The sequence below is a fragment of the Scyliorhinus canicula genome, chromosome 2 (genome assembly GCF_902713615.1).
Source record: "Scyliorhinus canicula chromosome 2, sScyCan1.1, whole genome shotgun sequence".
Lineage (NCBI taxonomy): Eukaryota > Metazoa > Chordata > Chondrichthyes > Carcharhiniformes > Scyliorhinidae > Scyliorhinus > Scyliorhinus canicula.
Genome location: NC_052147.1, coordinates 47,977,002 through 47,998,178, shown reverse-complemented (window position 1 = coordinate 47,998,178; position 21,177 = coordinate 47,977,002). Strand labels below are relative to the sequence as shown.

The 21,177-nt window shown below is 42.8% G+C and overlaps 1 protein-coding gene across 1 annotated transcript in view; it reads right to left on the bottom strand.

Annotated features, from left to right (window-relative positions):
* The window catches only part of mark3a (MAP/microtubule affinity-regulating kinase 3a), a 236,405-nt gene that overhangs the window by 6,363 nt on the left and 208,865 nt on the right, over nucleotides 1-21,177 (bottom strand). Inside the window, 3 exon segments of the mRNA XM_038777504.1 lie at nucleotides 3,313-3,320; nucleotides 4,340-4,415; nucleotides 16,785-16,811. Of these exon segments, the coding sequence (XP_038633432.1) occupies nucleotides 3,313-3,320; nucleotides 4,340-4,415; nucleotides 16,785-16,811 (111 nt within the window).

Genomic DNA, 21,177 nt, shown 5'->3' with positions numbered 1-21,177 from the left:
CAAGGACTAACCAAAGAGTCGTAAATGTGATGCAGACAGAAAACATTCACTTTGTTACAACTGGCAGAAAAAAAATCACTCGTTGAACATGGACACCTTTGTAAAAGTGTCATTTTGTAATTTATTTATGATACTCAAATATAGCAGAGGCCACATGGAATAAAAACCTTCTGAGCAGCTTTCTTATAAACATATTGCGTGATATGAGGAAGTTAATAGGTTTGTGCTTTTGCAGGTAAGGTGGCAAAAAAGTAATCACAAAAATGTTGAGGACGTTGACCTAAAAAAACCTGCACCATAATTTTGCACTTAGCATTACAGTTGCATTCCTGCAGTCTGCAATGTTAAGCAAATAAGATTTTCCCATTACAATACAAAAGCTGCCTGTACTTAGGTTCTGTGGGACCTTTCTCGTCAGAAATAAACATTAAAATATTTATCCTTAAATTCTATATTTGAATAATTGTGAAAATATAAAATAGCTAACTTTTTCAACAGTATTTATCTCCTGCTCGCGATGCCCCTCGCATACTAACCCCCTACTCGCTGCCTCTCCCACTTGCTGCTTCCCTTTCCCGAGCTCGAGGGGTCAGGGAAGGGGAGGGATCAGGGAACGGGAGGGGGGGGATCAGGGAACGGGAGGGGGGGATCAGGAGGGGGGGGGGGGGGGAGATCAGGGAACGGGAGGGGTCACTCTAAAGTGGAACCGCTCAGGTCATTTGAAGCTGTAGAAAACCTGCTAAGCAGAAATCCCAGCGCTAAGTGCAGGTAATGGTATATTATATCTATTACATTAAAGTAGGACTTAAACCAGGGAGATTTAAAACAGGGATTTGCTGTACTTGATATGATGACATTTTGAGCATTAATCACTAGCTGCAGGGAGAAGCAAAAGTCAACTTTAAATAAAACCAGTGAGCAATGTTGCAAAAAAAATCTAGAAGCTTATACATTCTTATCATAAAATGTAAGTTCAACTGAAGAAGATATGAGGGGATCCAAGAACTTATTTCAGGTCTTAATGGTAGTGTAGAGGGAGAGGTAATTTCAGAAAGTGGAATGAGAGGTTATCAGTGATGTGGTCAGGAGGTGGGTTGAAAACGGAGATGTCCAAGTTCCAGGGTCAGAAAGGAGGAGATCATAAAGACTGGGAGCCAATGCTGAACAGGGAAAATGGTCAAGGATGACTTGGGTGTGAAATAAGATACGAATAGCAGATATTTGGATTGGCTGGAGCTCATTTATAGAGGGTGGAAGCCATCCAGTACAGCATTATAGAATTTGAGGCTGGCAGTGACAAAGACAGGAGATGAAGATTTCAGCAGAGGATGGCCTCTGGCAAGGGCAGAAGTGTTATGGAGCTAAAAGTGGGTGAGAGTCTCTGTACTGGTTTGGACATGGGTTTGGATCCTGAGTTTGGAGTTGAATCACAGAGGTTACAAGCACTCTGGTTTATCCCAAGACTGAATTTTGCTCCTGGTGTCTTGTATTTGTAAACAATTTTAACAGATTTTGTGTCCATTTGGGGTAGTAGAAATCTATTGTATTGCCTTTGAGCATAATTTTGGAAGTCAACACATCAGAAGTAACATATAGCTCTACAGCTTCCAATCATATAAACATCACTGCAAACAAATAATTTGTAAAATTTAAAACTATGTAATTAGAAATTCACTGAAGGCGATCACCATCAAAGATAAAAGGCAAAACACAGAAATCCAGCAGTTTTAATCAAAGCTGAAAATTCATGCAAACAAACTAATTATTCAGACACTAATTTCTCTAAAATGGAGCCTCAGGTTTCAAGGTAATGTACCGTTCATATGGTGCTTCATACTACCTTTCTTCCTATATTTCCAACCTCTCCCTCTATTTTAAACACAATTACAATTCATGTAAAATCAGTGTAGATGCAAATGAATCAAAATGGCACCAAAATCAACCATCAAATCTTCCTTTGATATTTAGATTTCAGTGGCTATAAATTTCAAAGTAGAAATTAAGAAATATAATCCTCCCAATGCTTCTCAGATAACACCTTGCTGCAAACCACGGTAATACACATTTGGAATTAGACAATTATGGCAAATTCATTACATTCTGCTTACAACTGACACGTTCTTAAACTTGATCTGCTATAATGAAAATGTTGATCTAAACCTGCTACCTGTTCTGCAGACTTGCACCAACTTGTTAACTCCTGTCATACAGAATTCTCTCCATCCAAGAGCAATTCTTACATTTATTTCCAGCGAAAATGTTATGCTTATTCTTAATATTAAATACAACCAGCTACCAAAACCAAAGACAAAATAATTGTAAAAGTCAAATCATTTTTATTTAATTATGTGCTTTGGTTAAGGCTTTTTGACTGATTACACTTAACTAGGAGCCTAATAAAATTAAAATCTAAATAAAACATTTGGGAAAACTAGTTCAAATTTAATCAGAACTAAACTATACACTACCAGTACAGAATGCTCACAGGCATCACTAATGTAATATGTTATCAAATAAATGAATAGGCTGATAATTAGATGCCTGGGTGGACTGAAATTACTTTTCAAATGGCAAAATCCTTACTTTATCTGAAATTAACAATGCAGGATCGAATACCATTCACAGCCTTTGCCACTGAGACTCCGTTAACAGGTTTACAGAATGGAGCCGGAATTCTCCCATCTGTGATTGAAGGGAAATTACAGACCCTGTTCTTGAAAACCTTAATCAATTTTTCTATCAGTAAAGCAACAGACAAAACTTTGCTATGGAGGTCTAGATGGAACATACTGACAAGAAGTTCCAGTAATAAGATTTTTAATTAGCCATGGGATGGAAGAAGTTATTAAAACTATGGTGTAAAACCTTTTGAAGTGAAATTTGACTTTCAGATTGAATGCAACTTGCTACATGTTAATTTCCACTGTGCATTTGCATGCATTTTCAACAAGCTAATGGTTAATCGTTATTTCCCAAATAACGGGCAATTTAGCCAATCCACCTAGCCTGCACATCTTTGGGTTGTGGGGGCGAAACCCACGCAGACACGGGGAGAATGTGCAAACTCTGCACGGACAGTGACCCAGAGCAGGGATCGAACCTGGGACTCGGCGCCGTGAGGCAGCAGTGCTAACCCACTGCACCACCGTGCTGCTCCGCTAAAGGCTAATCTTAAATGAACACTATTTGGCACTAATATTTCATGGGAAGTTGAACTAAACATTAGGTTTCTCAAGTAGTTTAATATACATATTTAATAAAGGACACATAGTAGTAAATGCACAGGCTCATAGATAAAAATGCCTTCACTACTGATAATCCTACAGGCTTAATACATCTGCAAGCAGCTCAACATTAGATTTGGTTCCAAAAACAATTTAAAAGACAGAGAAAACATTGTTACGACAATCAATTTCTGGCCATTCAACGTATTCAGTCGAATATCTGAAACAATCCCTTCAATGATAATATTTCTGGGTAAACACAATGACACAGCCATTAATACAACACAGAGCATTTAGGTAGTCTGAATCACAATAGAAAACAAATCTGAGCCATAGAGACTGAAATCCCTGTATCTAGATTCACACAGCTAATTGTTTTATGCAGAGTATTGTTGCTTTTTTTTTTGCTGACAATCTTCAAGTCAATTGACATATTACAGTACAATGAAACAAAATTATATTTTTTCATTCCAATGCAAAATATAAAATAAAAGCCAGCCTTCCCTCCCACTGTGTGCATGTTAGAAGGACATACAAACTAAAACTACAGACTCCTTAAATTAACATTTACGGTCCAATACTTCCAGAAACATTTGTTTAATAATTATGTAACAGATATTTTATTACTCAACAGTATTGAGCTTATTATAATTAGAGCCTAACACATGCCTATCTCTTTAATCTGCATTCAGAACTAATCAAAGTCTTTTAAATGTGCAATGAAGCAACATGTTGAAACTATCCATGGTTTCTCAAAAGAGAAACAGCCAACATATCCTCAAGCAGCGAGTAAAGAATGGCAGTTATTTAAAAAAAACAAAGGCTTTTAGTTGAGAATTTCTTGATTATGTATTAAATCTAACTGTTAACATAATCTAAAACATTTTTGAGCACTGTCCAAAACAATTCCGTATGAATCACAGTGTCTGAAGAACTGTAACGTACAACTATATTTATATTTATATTTATAGACAATGGAATAGTCCTTTGGGTCTGAGATCTGGAAGAGAAGAGGAATTCTAAACATAAAACAGGGCTTTGTAAGTGTGTAAGAAAATAATTTCAGAAATAAATGTCAAGAGGAGGAAAGATTTAGAGGCTGAAGACTTACTAACAGTCTTTGATCCTTGAGGAGTATTTGCGGGCACTGATTTGTTCGAAGTCTGCCGTTTTGATGGGTCAATAGTGACCCTGAGAAGAGGAAAAATGGTGGAGAATTAACTGTACATATAGATCAATCAGTCTGACAGAAGTTAGCACATTGTGTGCTGATGATCCCACTTTGTTACCTATGGTTGAAGCAACTTAGAACAAAATTAGAACAAAAACTAAATTAACTGAACTTCCTCATCACTGACCAAAGATGCACACAGCTATTTAACTACATTCCTCCTCAGTAGTGTCATACTATCCGCATTAACCATACAACTGACTCACAGTGAATCTCAGGATAAATACTGTGGTAGCATGTATGCAATGTCTGTCAAGTGCTGGATGAAGATACAGCCTTTATTTTCATCTTCATAGAAAACCTCAGAACTTTGCAAGTTACACCCTCCTCTATGAGTGTTATTACTTCTCCACTCTTTCTTATTTCACCTCTCTGCCTCACTCGTTTGAAATGGTGGGAGGGTAACAAATGTCTCCAAAACACAAATTAACTGGTCAATTACCTCACTGTTGTTTGTGGGGCATTGCTGTGCGCAATATGGCTCCTGAATGTGCCAACATAACAATTACTACATTCATAAAGATAATAGGCCATGAAACACTTTGGAGTATCTCGAGGACATGAAAAGTGTTATTTAATACAAGTTATTTATTTTTTCCTTGGAAAAAAAAACACAAATTCTCAAGATGTGGGAGTAGCTGACAAGGTCAGCATTTATTGCCCATCTTTAGTTGCACAGAGATGATAATGGTTGCCTTTTTAGCAATTTGGTCTATACAAGTGGCTTGCTAGGCTACTTCAGAAGGCAACCACGTTAGTGTGGAACTGGATTTAAATAAAGACCAGAACAGCAAGGATAGCTGGTGTCCATCCAAAGAACATTTGTGAACCAGTTGGATTTTGTGACAATGTGACAAGACAGCTTGGTCACTTTCATTAATACCAGCCCTTTTCCCATTTTTAAAAAACAATTTAATATTCTCAAACTGCAACGGTAGAAGTTGAACCCATTCTCTGGATTACTCCTCACAAACAATAGTGTGAAAAAGTGTTGCAATGTATGCTTTTAATGAATTACATTCATGAACTTTATCACCAGCAATCCTCCCTATTTAGGTAATTTTAAAATAAAGCATTTCAAATTCCTTTTTCTTTGGGATGTGGCTCTTGGTGTGACGATTTAGACTTTGAATTCTGTCAGTGTAAGAACAATTAATGAAATGATTTACAGACAGGTATAAAATGTCATTTGTCACTTGAATTTAAATGTCAGAAGCAACAGCATGTGGTATTTTGAAAGAGGATATTATCCAGATTTGGAGGTTGATAGGTGGTCCTAGGTCATTCAAACAAACTGTAGAGACATCTTAGTTATATTTTATTAATATTAAGAATTGCTGACACGTCATTTTAGTATGTACTATATGTGATTTACTCTTTCAAGGTCCTGTAGCAAGAATGAGGAAAACCTTGGCGCAGAAGTTAGAACTGCTGCCTCACGGCGCCGAGGGCCCGAGTTCGATCCTGGCCCGGGTCAATGCCCAGGTGGAGTCTGCACATTCTCCCCATGTCTGCGTGGGTCTCACCTCCACAACCCAAAAAGATGTGCACAGTAGGTGGATTGGCCATGCTAAATTGCCCCTTAATTGGAAAATAAAAGAATTGAGTACTCTAAATTTATTTTTTAAAAATAGGAAAATCTACGGCATTATTGTGTAATTGACAAGACAAGATATAGTGCACTTTATATAATTAATAGAAGGAATCACCTTTTTGAAACAGAAAGGGAAGGCTGGCAAAGATTTGCAAACTACAAATTACAATAATTCAACAAATCTCTGATTTGTTTTCGAGGGGTAAGGGAAGAAGTGAGAGAAGAATTGTGTTTCCAAAGTGAAAGATGAAAATCCTAGCAGAAACAGTAGATTTCCTATTTGTGCACTATGTATTTTCAAGCATTTTGTCACGGATCAATCATCAAGTACGTGGTTGAGCCCTCCCGTCAAAATCTTTAAACAATGTATCATGACAACATTATCAATTTTTCTACTTGATACATTTGGCCATTTTGAGTCAGGAATTGGGAGTATTGTTGGGAAATTGCTAAACTTATTTCACTTAGGATCCTCACATTAAGTGGAGGGAGAGATTTTCAACTGATTAATTTAGTCTAAATGCTTGATGTGGAATGGTAGTGTAATAATGTAGTCCTTCTTAAATGTATTGTTTCGCTCTATTATGATTTTAAAAAAAGTTATAATTATATGCTCTAAAAATTCAAATCAGTAACCTTGAAAACTCATTTCAAAAACAAAGAATCCAACAAATCCTAACTTGAAAAAAACCCATTTTGTCTTAGGAAGCATAATTAATACATTTATTGAAAATTTGAAGGTGACCTGTGATGTTCGAACAGGAGGTAGGAATATAAGGAAGTCTTTGTGTTCATGAACAAGTGTTTAGTCATCAGCTATAATTTACATAAGATTTTGGTCCCTTAATCAGAAAGAAAAGCTAACACTTAATGTTTAATCGTGAAAAATGCTAGTGAGCTTACTTCACCAGATAACTAAGTAGCTTCCAGTATTTCCTTTGGTCAGTGATAATGAAATAGTTTGCAGTGATTGAATAGTTTACAAATATCATCAAATATTTGAGCAACGTATCACTCTTCCATTAAAATCAAAAGTGTTTGGAAATGCAACTCTGACTGGTCTGTAAATCCCTCTCAAATCTGGATATTTGATAGTGTTAACAGGTGATTGGGTTGGGGAAAGAATGGATGAAAAATAATATAAATTCAAGGAATTTTTATGATCGTGCGCTCAACAAAAACAATGGAAAAGAAAAGGACAGGGCTAAAATAAACATGCTTTAACACAAGAATTGTTTCAAATCTGCTGGCAGAATTCTAACCCTTTTATAATTTGAAACATTTAATTGCACATATCGCTGTTAAAAGCAAATTACAGCCAAAGTTTATATTTAATTCTCAACTGAATTTAATGGCCAAGCTGCTTCCTGCAGTGGTTTTCAAGTGCCCAATAAAGTCCTCTGGTAGTACTGCAGGGTTTTTTTTTCTATAGTAGATTAACTTACATGCAAAAGTCTTGATCTGCAGAATTGCTTTAAAGTTATTATTTGCAACAATTAATTTTGCCTCTGGGTCAATTTGCTAGTTCCAGCCCTACTCTAGGAATTGGAGCACATAATATAAGGTGACAGTTCAGCACAGTAATAAGATGCTGCAATGAAGTAAGTGCTCTCTTTCAGATGATATATTAAACTGATGCTCTTTGTACCAATGTAAGCAGAGATAAAGAATCATGGTGATATACAAAGAAGGACAGGTGGGGAAAGGAGGTATTCCTACCAACAAAGTTCCTTAAATACTATCACCTCCACAGATTAATTAATCATTTGTCTCGTTTATTGTTTTGGAGACCTTGCTTTGCACAAATCTGCTACGGTATTTGCTTACAATTCCAACAACAACTGCACTTCTACAAAGAATGTTGGAATGTCCTAAACATGTGAAAGGCATTAAAGAAAGCACTCTTCCCTTCTTCAGTGTCTCAGTTGGTATCACTCTCGTCTCTGAATCACCAGGTTCCAGGTTCAATTCCTACTCGGGCTTGAGCATAAAAATCAAAGCTGAGACACTAGCACAGTACAGAGGGAGAAGTGCAGTCCTTTGGATGAGATGCTAAACCAAGGCATTACCTATTGGATGATGTAAGAGATCCCATGGCACTATTTTGAAGATATTGATCCTTCAATCAGAAAAAGGGCAGATAATGTGGTCATTATCACATTGCTGTTTGTGGGAGGTTGCTGTGTGCATATTAGCTTCTCGTGTTTCCCATATTACGATGGTGACTATATCTCAAAACATGGCTGTAAAGTATTCAGAGGTCTGATAGCTGTGAAAAATGCTATAAAAATGTAAGTATTTTTGTGTATCCTTTCCAAATTTAGAGTTTTAATTTTCAGAATCACCCCCATCATTCTTTCCTTTTTAAAATAAATTTAGCGTACCCAATTCATTTTTTCCAATTAAGGGGCAATTTAGCATGGCCAATCCACCTACCCTGCACATCTTTTGGGTTGTGGGGGCAAAACCCACGCAAACATGGGGAGAATGTGCAAACTCCACACGGACAGTGACCTAGAGCCGGGATCGAACCTGGGACCTCGGCGCCGTGAGGCAGCAGGGCTAACCCACTGCGCCACCATGCTGCCCCCATCACTCTTTTTAATATATTCATCTCTTTATCGGTCGGTCTGGATCTGTACAATAGTTACTCAGAAGTTTGGAGTGGTTTTAATCTTTCTGGGTAATTATTGGTATAACCCAGTCGGAACATCCAAAGTTTAAATCTCATTTTCAGATGGTTCCCAGCACAGGGCAATCGCACAAGTGAAGTTTGCATTTCTGGGCAATTGCCGTGCAAACCTTACCTGGGTACTTCCAACGGGGATTCCCCACCATATCTTTCTGTGCTCCACAAGTACATTGCTGGGGCGCTTGAAAGTTACAGTCCCAATAGCTTTACAATGATTGGATACATTCAGTCAATCAACCAGACCTAAACCCAATCTTTTTCTTTCCACTTTTGCTATTAGTATCTGATCTAGCTTCCAGATTTCACATTTCCTTTTGTACTGGCCACAACTTTGTACTTATGCACAATAAATTCCACTCTTTAGTTCATCACATAGCTATCAGTTGATCACACGAGAGAACTTCTGAAACATCACAGGTAACATTTTGTAGACATAGAAAAACCCCACAGTCGAATTCCATCAATAAAACTCACAGTTGGGCTTCATTTTCAATCTGGGGGGTATGACCCTACACATCTGTCTAGCTAATGCAACAATATTTTATAATTAGTTTTGCTAATTGGGCCAGAGACAAACTTAGCGCCAGTGGTGAGGGTGCTATCAAAAGTAGGAACTGGCTCTTATGTGCAATTTTCAAAGGCAGACAGCAGCCATTACTGAGCTTGCCATTGCCTTGCAGAATATAGCAGGCAGGACAGTAGCCTTAAGTCACAGGCAAGTGGCCAACAGTCAATGAAGAGGTCCTAGAGCTGCTTTGTGTAAACAATCTCTCTTCCCCCACCCACAACAATTTCACTTTAACAGAAATATTGATCCTGATAGCTCTATACCAATGTGCACCAGACCGTTCGCTTTTTCCGACCTGCAATTTGAAAACTGCCTTCTTTTTTTTATTACTTTATCAGAGTTACAAAGCCAGAGCTCAGAGTGTGGACAGGGGCAAACCCCTAATCCAGCTCCTTTTCTGCTCCAAAAACCAATTCAAATTGAATCCAATTCATGGTCCCCACAAGAGAGACATACCAGGTCCAGGCATTACACCTGACCTCACGCTCATCTTAGCCAACATACCCACCCAGCCCTTCAAGCTCTTCAAGGAGCTTAACAGGCTGTTAATTGGGATACGAGCAGATTGCCGGCTCTTTCCTCTACCACTCTGGCAGAGGTGCAAAAAGAATGAATGGCCATCTGAGAGAATTTTTCTAAAACATGCCCGCAGACCAACGAAAATCTAGCTCTGGGGATCTAATCTACAGTATTTGCAAATCTTTACTACCTTCTACTTTGTATTGTTAAGCCAGTTTACAATCGGACTTCCGGTTGCGGCTATGCCTAGGTAGGCCGCACGGTCGGCAGTCCCGCCGATAACGGACTTTTGGGCCCTTTTAAGGAGCTCCAGCGACACTTTGACGACGATTCCCGGTGTGGGAAGGAAACAGTGAGGGTCCCCCAGCGCTGTATGGAGTGGACCAGGAGAGGGGCGGTCAAAAAAGCGGCTTTGGAGAAGAGGAGAACGGGCGCGAAAAAGCAAGATGGCGGCGGCTGGTGGGGATCAGGCAGCGTGGGCCCAGTAGTCACAGGAGCAGCAGGAGTTTTTAAGAAACTGCTTTGCGGATTTAAAGGCGGAGATGCTGGCCCCTATGAAGGTGTCGATTGAAAGGTTGGTGGAGAGCCAGAAGATGCAGGGGACGGCGATCAAGGAGGTGCAGCAGAAGGCCTCTGATAATGAGGACGAGATTCTGGGCCTGGCGGTTGGAGTGGAGGCGCATGAGGCACTGCACAAAAAATGGCAGGAGAAGCTGGAGGACCTGGAGAATAGGTCAAGGAGGCAGAACCTGCAGATTCTGGGTCTCCCTGAAGGCATGGAGGGGTCGGATGCTGGGGCGTATGTGACCACGATGCTAGGTACGCTGATGAGCGCGGGGGCTTTCCCGCGGTCCCTGGAGCTGGATGGGGTGCACAGAGTCCTGGCAAGGAGGCCAAGGGTGAATGGCCGCCGAGAACTATGGTGGTAAGGTTCCACCGCTTCACCGACATGGAGTGTGTCCTGCGATGGGCGAAGAAGGAGCCGAGCAGCAGGTGGGAGAACACCGAGATCCGTATTTATCAGGACTGGAGTGCAGAGCTGGCCAAGAAGCGTGCGGGATTCAACCGGGCCAAGGCGGTCCTCCACGGAAAGGGGGTGAAGTTCGGGCTGTTACAACCGGCGAGGCTGTGGGTTACATATCAGGACCGGCACCACTATTTCGACACGTCGGACGAGGCATGGACTTTCATCAAGAATGAGAAGCTGGACTCGAGTTAATGGACTGCAGTATGTTGTGGGGGTTGTTGGTTGGGGGGGGGGGGCGTTATGTTGGTGTTCCCCTGTGTTTTCTTGTGTTTTTGTGGCCCCTTTGCCCTCGAGGCTTTGGGCGAGGTAGCAGTTGGGAAGAGCTGTGTCACAGGAGGTGGGGTCGGCCCAGATAGGGAGCGCGGTTTACTCGCAAAATGGTGGGGGTGGCACCTGAGGCTGGGGGTTTGAGTGTACGTTACTTTGTTTTATTTTTCTTTCTCTGTTCACACGGGGTGTAGGGGGGGCTCTCTCTACCCCACTTAGGTGGGGGGGGTGGAGACTTGTAAGGGGAACCCACAGGGAGATTGGAGGCGGGAGCGGCCGGGGTCAGCATGAGTTAGCTGACTTACGGGAGTGCAATGGGGGGGGGGGGGGGGGGGGGGGGGGGTCTGAGATGCTACTGTGCTGACTGAGGGGGAATCGGTGTTAAAGGGGGAGAGTTGGGAAGGGGAGCCTCCGCCTGGGGGGCTGGAGGGTGCGGGAGGCGCGGGCACGTGGCTGGCCTAAAAAAGGAGATGGCTAGTTGGCAGGGGGAGGGGGTGGTGTGTAGCCCCCCGACCATGCTGAACACGTGGAACATGAGAGGCCTGAATGGGCCGGTCAAGAGGGCCCGTGTGTTTTCGCACTTAAAGGGGCTAAAGGCAGACGTAGCCATGCTACAAAAACACACCTGAAGATCGTGGATCAAACCAGGCTGAGGAAAGGATTGGTGGGCAGGTTTTCCACTCAGGGCTGATGCAAAGAACAGGGGGATCGCAATTTTGATGAGCAAGCGGGTGGCATTTGAGGCAGTGGGTATTGTGGCGGATAAAAGAGGTGGATATGTTATGGCGAGTGGCAGGTTGCCCGGGTGGTGCTAGTGAATGTGTATGCTCCGAACTGGGAAGATGCAGGGTTCATGAAGCGGATGTTGAGTAGGATTCCGGATCTGGAGTCATGCAGTTGGTAATGGGCGGGGACTTTAACACGGTCCTGGACCCGGCACTGGATCGGTCTAGGTCGAGATCGGGTAAGAGGCCGGCAGCGGCCTATGTCCTGAGGGGGTTCATGGGCCAGATGGGGGGAGTGGATCCGTTGAGATTTGCGAGGCCAAGGGCGAAGGAGTTTTCCTTCTTCTCCCATGTACACAAGGCGTACTCGCGGATTGATTTTTTTGTGGTAAGTAGGGCGCTAATCCAGAGAGTGGAGGGGGTGGAGTATTCGGCCATTACGATCTTGGACCATGCCCCGCACTGGGTGGACCTGGGGCTGGGGGAGGAGAGAGGCCAACGCCCTCTGTGGAGAATGGACGTGGGACTACTGGCGGACGAGGAGATCTGTGGGCGGGTTCGGTGGTGTATCCAAAGCTATGTGGAGACCAATGATAATGGGGAGGTTTCGGTGAGTGTGGTCTGGGAGGCGCTGAAGGCGGTTGTCAGAGGGGAGCTAATTTCAGTCACGGCCCACAGAGAGAAGAGGGATAGGATGGAGAGGGAGAAATTGGCGGGGGGAGATGCTTAGGGTGGATAGGAGGTATGCGGAAGCCCCCGAGGAGGGGTTGTTGAAGGAGCGCCGGAGCCTCCAGGCGGAGTTTGACTTGCTTACCATGGGGAAGGCTGAGGCTCAGTTGAGGAAGCTACAGGGTGCAGTGTACGAGTATGGGGAGAAGGCAAGTAGGATGCTGGCGCATCAGCTGCGGAAGAGAGAGGCGGCCAGGGAGATTGGGGGCAATTAGAGACGGGGGAGACGGGGGACACATGATACTGAGCTCGGCAAGGATTAATGAGGTCTTTAAGGACTTTTATGGCAAATTGTACGAGTCAGAACCGGGGGGGGGGGGGGGGGGGGGGGTATGAGGCAGTTCCTGGACCAACTAAGGTTTACACAGGTGGAGGAGGGGCCAGTAGAGGGATTGGGGGCCCCCGATCGAGATGGAGGAACTGGTTAAGGGGTATGCAGGCAGGCAAGGCCCCGGGACCGGATGGGTATCCCGCAGAGTTTTATCAGAAATTCTCAGAGCTGTTGGGCCCGTTATTGTTGAGAACTTTCAATGAGGCTAAGGAAAAGGGAACCCTTCCCCCGATGATGTCGCAGGCTCTGATCTCGCTTATCCTCAAGTGAGATAAGGACCTGTTGCAATGTGGTTCCTATAGGTCGATTTCGCTCCTTAATGTGGATGCTAAGCTGTTGGCCAAGACTTTGGCTACTAGGATTGAGGACTGTGTCCCGGGAGTGATCAATGAGGATCAGACGGGGTTTTTGAAGAGCAAGCAGTTGAATACGAATGTGCGGAGGCTCCTGAATGTGATTATGATGCCCTCGGAGGGGGGGGGGGGGGGGAGACACAGAAGTGGTGGGGGCAACAGATGCGGAAAAAGCCTTCGATCGGGTGGAATGGGAGTACCTGTGGGAAGTGTTATGCAGGTTTGGGTTTGGAGAGGAATTTATAGGCTGGGTCAAATTGTTGTATCAGGCCCCGGTAGCGAGTGTGTCGACGAACCCGCTGCGGTCGGGGTACTTTAGATTACATCGAGGGACGAGGCAGCGGTGCCCCCTGTCCCCCCTGCTGTTTGCCCTGGCAATCGAGCCGCTGGCCATGGCGTTGAGGGAGTCCAGAAACTGGAGGGGGTTGGTGAGAGCATTGTGTTTCACTGCATGCGGATGACCTGCTCCTGTCCATTGCGGATCCGGTGGAGGGGATGAGGAGGTCATGCAGATTCTTCAGGATTTTGGAGACTTTTCGGGGTATAAGCTGAATGTTGGAAAAAGCGAGCTTTTTGTGATACATGCGAGGGGCCAGTAAAAGAGACTGGGAGAGCTACCACTTAAGATGGTGGAGAGGAGCTTTCGCTACTTGTGACAATAAGTGATTTTCATTTTCATTTTTCAGGAGGACTTTAAGAGGTGGGACATGCTGCCGCTTTCCCTGGCGGGCAGGGTGCTGTCCGTAAAAATGACGGTCCTCCCCAGGTTCCTGTTCGTCTTTCAGTGCCTTCCCATTCTCATCGCCAAGTCCTTTTTCAAGCGGGTAAATAGGATTATTACGGGATTTGTGTGGGCAAACAGGACCCACGTGTTAAGAGACTGTTCTTGGAGAATATATCCATGATTCGGAAATGGGTAATGGAGGGAGAGGGGGCGGCGTGGAAACGGTTGGAAGCGGCATCTTGTAAATATACTAGCTTGGGGGCACTGATAACGGCACCGTTGCCGCTTCCGCCGACGCGGTATACCACGAGCCCGGTGGTGGTGGCGACATTGAGGATCTGGGGGCAGTGGAGACGGCACAGGGGGGAGGCAAGGGCTTCAGTCTGGGCCCCGATACGGAACAATCACAGGTTCGTTCCGGGTAGAATAGACGGGGGTTCCTAAGTTGGCACAGGGCGGCATCAAAAGGATGGGGGACTTGTTTATTGATGGGACCTTTGCCAGTCTGAGGGTGCTGGAGTAGAAATTTGGGTTACCCCCGGGAATACCTTTAGGTACGTGCAGGTTCGGGCGTTCGTGAAAAAGCAGGTGGGGGAATTCCTGCTGCTGCCTGTCTGGAGGATACAGGACAGGGTGGTCTCGGGCGTGTGGGTAGGGGATGGCAAGATATTGGAAATATATCAGGAGCTGCAGGAGGTGGAGGAGGCCTCGGTGGAGGAGCTGAAGGGCAAGTGGGAGGAGGAGCTGAGTGAGGAGCTGGATGAGGGCGGAGTAAGTTCTTTGGGGTGGAGGACAGGTGTGTGAGGTGTTCAGGGAGCCCAGCAAACCATGCTCATATGTTCTGGGCATGCCCGGCACTTACAGGATTTTGGAAGGGCTTCGCAAAGGCCATATCCAAGGTCTTGGACACTCGGGTAAAACCGAGCTGGGGAATAACGATATTTGGGGTATCAGACGATCTGGGAGTGCAGGAGTCGAAAGAGGCCGGAGTTCTGGCCTTTGCCTCCTTGGTAGCCCAGAGAAGGCTCTTGTTAATGTTGAGGGACGCGAAACCCCCAAGCGTAGAGGCTTGGGTCAGTGACATGGCGGGATTTCTCAGGTTGGAGAAGATAAAGTTTGCCTTGCGAGGGTCCTTGCAGGGGTTCTCCTCGCGGAACATTAGGTGGAGGTCAGCAGCAATAGCAACCGGGGGGGGGGGGGGGGGTGGTTTGGGCGGTGGATGGATTCCATTTGTAAAGGGCAGATACCCCACCTTGTTTTGTTAAATGGTTAAGTTGTTTTATGTTTTATTGCTATGTTTTCTTTTGTTGTTTTTCTTTTGGTAGTGGTTTGTAAAAATTATTGAAAAATTTTGAATAAAAACAAATAAAAAAAAAAAAATCCAGTTTACAATCCAGCCAGACAATTTGCTATTCATTAAATGAGCCTTATCCTCTTTATAAATTTCACATTTAGAATCTGAACAAATATCTCAAAATCCAAGAAATTTATATCAGCTGAAATTACCTTGTGTACCAATTCAATTAACTCCTCAAAGAATTCCAGTACAATTGTGAAGCATGACCTACTTCACAGCTAATGTATTACAGCTTTTAGGTAATATGTCCTTCTGAACAATATCACTAGACTAATGTGCTACATATATTTAAATTAGTGAACATTACAGTATCCCTAGTTAAAATAATTTGCAAAGTTTCAATTCAACTGCCTGGCACTCCACATTCTAAAGACAGCAAGTCTGCTGCAATGCAGAAATCGCCCCGTTGCAAAGTCTTTTCTCCAGTTAAATGAATCCATTAAATGTAGCCCAGAGAAAACATATCATCTTTCTGACACAAGACACAATCAGGACAATGATACCCTTGGGGAAAGGCAGCAATACCAAAGCTAGTTCTTGAGCAAAAGGATATGTATTAATAACCATTTTATAGAAATGGTTATTCTCCAAATAAAATACAGAAAGTTTGAAATTTCTGTAGATTTTATAAAGCATGTTCTAATATGGCATGATGTCAGTCCTGAGCTGGGAAACTGCAAGTTTTCAAAGTAGTACTTTCTAATTTACTAAACCCCTGTTTAAAATTCCAATCTTGGAGGAGAAAATAGATTGGACACGACAAAAGGTTTTCCAGAGACACATGAAGACTGTACATCTTCTCTCATCGGAGAAAGATAAACTCATAAGTTACATGGAGTCCTACCCAAAGAAATGCTTTCATAAAAGGGAAAAGTTCCTTAACCTAATGCAAATCTTTTCCATAAGGTATGGGAAATCATCCCTATTTGGAAAAGGATATTTGAAAGACCCCAGAATTCGAACATTTGCCACAGAAATCCAAATTTTGCTGCACCACTTGAATCCTAAATCACACTTCCTGCAAGAGGCTTTAGTACTGAAATCACAGCATCTGCTTCCCCAGCCAAACACAATTTACAAAAGAAATGCTATTTTCAAAGTCTATAGTTGTTTTTCAGCATGCTTTTTTTCAATAATTGAAACTTTAATATACACCCCACTCATGCTTGGTACAGAAAAGCAAAATTATTGGATAAAATATTCAGTTAATGATCATGAATCTGATATAACAGTAGGTGGTTAGCATGCTTAGCTGTATATATGTTTAGAGTAACCAGATTAGAACACTCTCCGTCATTATTAATGATTTACCAGTATGCAATTTATCAAGTAAACCATGGGTAACTTTTTTCATAAAAGCAGGAAGTCATTTGAGTTATCAAGGTTGTGAAACCAGGTTTGAGGTGACATTGCAGATCAAGCCAATTATAATTTAAATCCTACCTTTTGGAAAATCTGAAACGCATGTTTCTAAATTTAAAAAAAATGAGAAGCAAAAAATGTAAACAAAGCCCAAAGATATGTTATACAAAAAAATGCATGTTTGATGCCTAAGTCAAACAGCAGAGATAAAAAAGATGGCATGATGAGAGGATATAGCAACATGACATTGCACACAAGGCTGAGCAACAACTGAAATTCAGATTCCAGTCACGTAGAAATGTATGACTGCTTCAACAGACCAGTCAGGACCCGCTCAATATTTGTTAAAATGCATTTCTTCAGCCATTTTGCATAAATTACTCAGGTTAAGTTTATGGCACATTGATATGACTGGACAACTGTGATTGGTGAAAGATGCAGTGTTTCAAAAATGTCTACTATCTTGGAGCCACATTAATTAAACACCGGAATATATAGAGTAGACCTATTTCCATTACCTGCAATTTATCTGCCAGGTAGTTCTGCAAGATCATGTGCATTAGTTATATATAGCTTTCTGCAATTATTATTTTTTTAATAAACATCACTGCAAAAAAGGCTAAAATGTAATATGAAGTAATCATTCTAATTAGGAAAAAACATCGAAAATAACCTGCAATATATCTTGCATTTTTCACCAAATCACTTTCTTTGAATTATTCTATTTATCAATTATATCCCCAGACAGAATAATATCTACTTTTCAGCTTTTCTTTAATTGGATAGTTAAGAATGCTTCACTAAGATTCAGGGGAAACTCTCTTACTTTTCAAACATTTTGCTATAAACTCATGCAGAGAAACTGGTTTCCTGTCAAGGAAATTTCATTACAAAATGGCGTAAAACAGAGATTTAATTAATTATTAGCAACACAGGTGTACAATCTAGAAAGTAGAAAAAGATTAAATTGGAATTCAAAAGCAGACTTTGAATTTACATTTGGTCACAAAAAAAGCAAGGTTTTTGCAAGCTAAAATGCCTATAAACAACATTGTGTAGAGCCTTAAAAGTATTTTATCCAATCATCCATTCAAGTTATTATATATTTTTTAAAGCTTGCAGCAATTTAATACAATAATTGTATTATAATAGTGACTATATTTAAAAATGCTCCACTGGCTATAAATCATTTTGGGATACCGTGAGGTAGTTAAAGGCAGTCTATATATATATATAATATATATAAAATGTGTGCAAGTCTATTTTTTCTTTAATAATGCTAAAAGTATTACAAAACTTCCTGCATCACAGGAGTAACTTGGCACAAACCATTCCTGTACCTGACTCAGAAAGCTGTGGGTTTAAAGATCCAGTTGAAAACCTTTTCTCTCTTTGTTCTTTCATGGGATGTGGGTATTGCTGACAAGGCCAAATTTGTTGCCCATCCTAATCGCCCTTGAACTGAAATGACCTTGCAAGCCACTTAGACGACAGCTAAAAGTCAACCAGATGGCAGATTTCCTTCCGGATGGGCATTTACAACAATCGATGATAGTTTCAAGGTCATCATTACTTTTTTTAAAAATTTAGAGTACCCAATTATTTTTTTTTCGCAATTAAGGGGCAATTTAGCGTGGCCAATCCACCTAACCTGCACATCTTTGGGTTGTGGGGGTGAAACCCACACAGACGAGGAGGATATACAAACCCAGGGTCGGGATTCAAACCCGGGTCTTCAGCGCCGTAGGCAGCAATGATAACCATTGTGCCACGTGCCACCCTCTGGCCATCATTACTGAGGCTAGCTTTATATTCCAGATGTATTAATTGAATTCAAATTCCACCAGCTACCATGGAAGGATGTGAACACATAGCATTAGCCGGAGTCACTGGATTATCAGTCCAGTTACACTACACCATGATGCTGGGTAGCTAGTCCAATTGCCACTTTACCACCATCTCCCCACACAATCTTATTGACACTTCAGTGCGATACTGAGGGTTGCAATGTTGGAGGTACCCACCTTGGAAGGAAACTTTGAATCAAAACCTATACAAGACCCCACAGCACCTACCCAAAAGTAGGGGAGCAAGCAGGGGAACTCACCCAGTACTCTGGCCAACATTTAATCTTCAATTACTACTGCTAAAAATAGACTAATTCTATCATATAGAGGACTTTAAACTAAATAGAGAACAGACGGATGACATGTGGGGAGATTTGGAAAGTTTAAGAGAAAGGACAATACTGTGGGATAGTGCAAGTAAAGTCACCATAGTCCCAGATAACCATAGGCTGCTTTCCCTTTGAGGTAGAGAGCTGATTGGTAGAGATTTAATCCGAGGGTCACCACACCTCAGAAGAGGGGCAAGGCTGAGAAGGCAGGCTTCATGAATAACCTCAGCAGGTACAGGAATTGAACCCACGCTGCTGGCCTCGTTCTGCATCACGAATTAGCTGTCCAGCCAACTGAGCTAAACACAAATATAACACTTCTGTTTAAGAAAAGAGGAAGACAGAAAGCAGGAGCCAAAGGCTAGTTAGCATAGCATCTGTTATTATGAAAATGCTAGAATCCATTATTAAGGAGGATACTTAGAAAATCATAATACAATCAATCAAACAGAGTCAACATAGTTTTGTGAAAAGGAAATGGTGTTTGATAAATTTATTAGAGCTCTCTGAGGATGCTACAAGCAGAGTGGATAAAGGGAAATTATTGATGTCGTGGATTTGGATTTCTAAAAGGCATTTGATGAAATGTCACATAAATAGGTTTATACTGGCATGGAAGAGGACTGGCTAACTAACAGGAAACGGAGTTGGGATAAATAGGTCATTTTCAGGTTGCCAAACTAAGTGATGGAGCACCGCAGGCATTGGTGCTGGGACCTAAATTATTTACAATCCATATTCAGGACTTAGATGAAGGGACTGACTGTATTGTAGCCATACTTTCTGACTGTGGTGGCTTGAAACATAACTGGAGATTACCTGTAATAAACAAAGGGGTTTATTTATGAAAGGCAAAGGATGTTTAGAGGACAGGTACAGAACATTAGACAACAGGTCTTTACACTTCAGCTCCCTGGCCCACACTACCTGGGATCCTACTCCCAGAACCCCGCAAAACACCCCATTGGTTGGGGATCGCGAGCCCCCACACAATTGGCCCCGAGCCGGTCATGTTGTCCATGGAGTTATCTCCCTTAAAGGGGCTACCTGACCACATCCCTCCCCCATCTTAAGTCCCTTAACACACTACCCCAAAACTATGCACAAAGTTACAACTAGGGATAGCCAAGGAAAGATAGTTCATCAAAACGTCAATCAGTCTGGAGACCTACGGGTCCTCCTGGAACCACGTAGCCCAGCCGTAGGCTTGGCACTCTTTTGGGTAATCAGATCTCACTGGCCTAGAGAGACGCAGCAGGCTGAACAGAAACGGGAGTCCCTGGATCCCCTTGGCTGGACTGAGTTTAGAGGAGTATTTGGGGTAGCACAAGTGGCTAGCACTGTGGCTTCACAGCGCTAGGGTCCCAGGTTCGATTCCCCGCTGGGTCACTGTCTGTGCGGAGTCTGCACGTTCTCCCCGTGTCTGCATGGGTTTCCTCCTGGTGCTCCGGTTTCCTCCCACAGTCCAAAGACGTGCAGGTTAGGTGGATTGGCCATGCTAAATTGTCCTTAGTGTCCAAAAAGGTTAGGAGGGTTATTGGGATAGGATGGAAGTGAGGGCTTAAGTGGGTCGGTGCAGACTCGATGGGCCGAATGGCCTCCTTCTGCACTGTATGTTCTATGTATCCACGATGCTCGCTGAACTTGTCGCCTCCACGTCCAAGGTCGTCATCTCTCGACTTAGGTGGTCGATGTACCTTTTGATGGTCGTCTTGTTAACATTGACCACATAAGGCACCTGTCCTGACTGGGCCACAATCCATTCTCCTAACCAAGGCAAACCGGCAGCGACTTTTTGGACCATAATCGGGTCTCCCACCTGGGCTGACCTGTCACCTCTCTACTCTGACTGCTGACTCTTCTGGGAGGCCTGACTTGCTACCACCCTCCCTGCCAAATTTGGGAATACAAGATCTAAGCAGATTCTCAACCGATGGCCATGAATTGCACAGCTGGTGGTTGAATGAGAGGTTGAGTTGTACAACAACAAAAAACTAGCCAACTTCTGGCAAAGTGGTTTATTTGACTGCGTTTTCATGGCATTCTTGAAAGTGTGAATGACCCTTTCACCACACCATTCAAAACAGGGTGATAGGGGACTATCCTAGTGTATCATATGCCATTCACTCTCATAAAATTCAGAATATCATCACCGGTGAAGGGTGTTCCATTGTGCGAAACAATTGACTTGGGAAGCCCATGAATGGCAAACACGCGGCGCAAGGCATCTACCGTGACCGCTGAAGTAGTGGTCCACACCTGTTGAACACTTCCAAGTTGAAACAGTGAAGGGTTGCG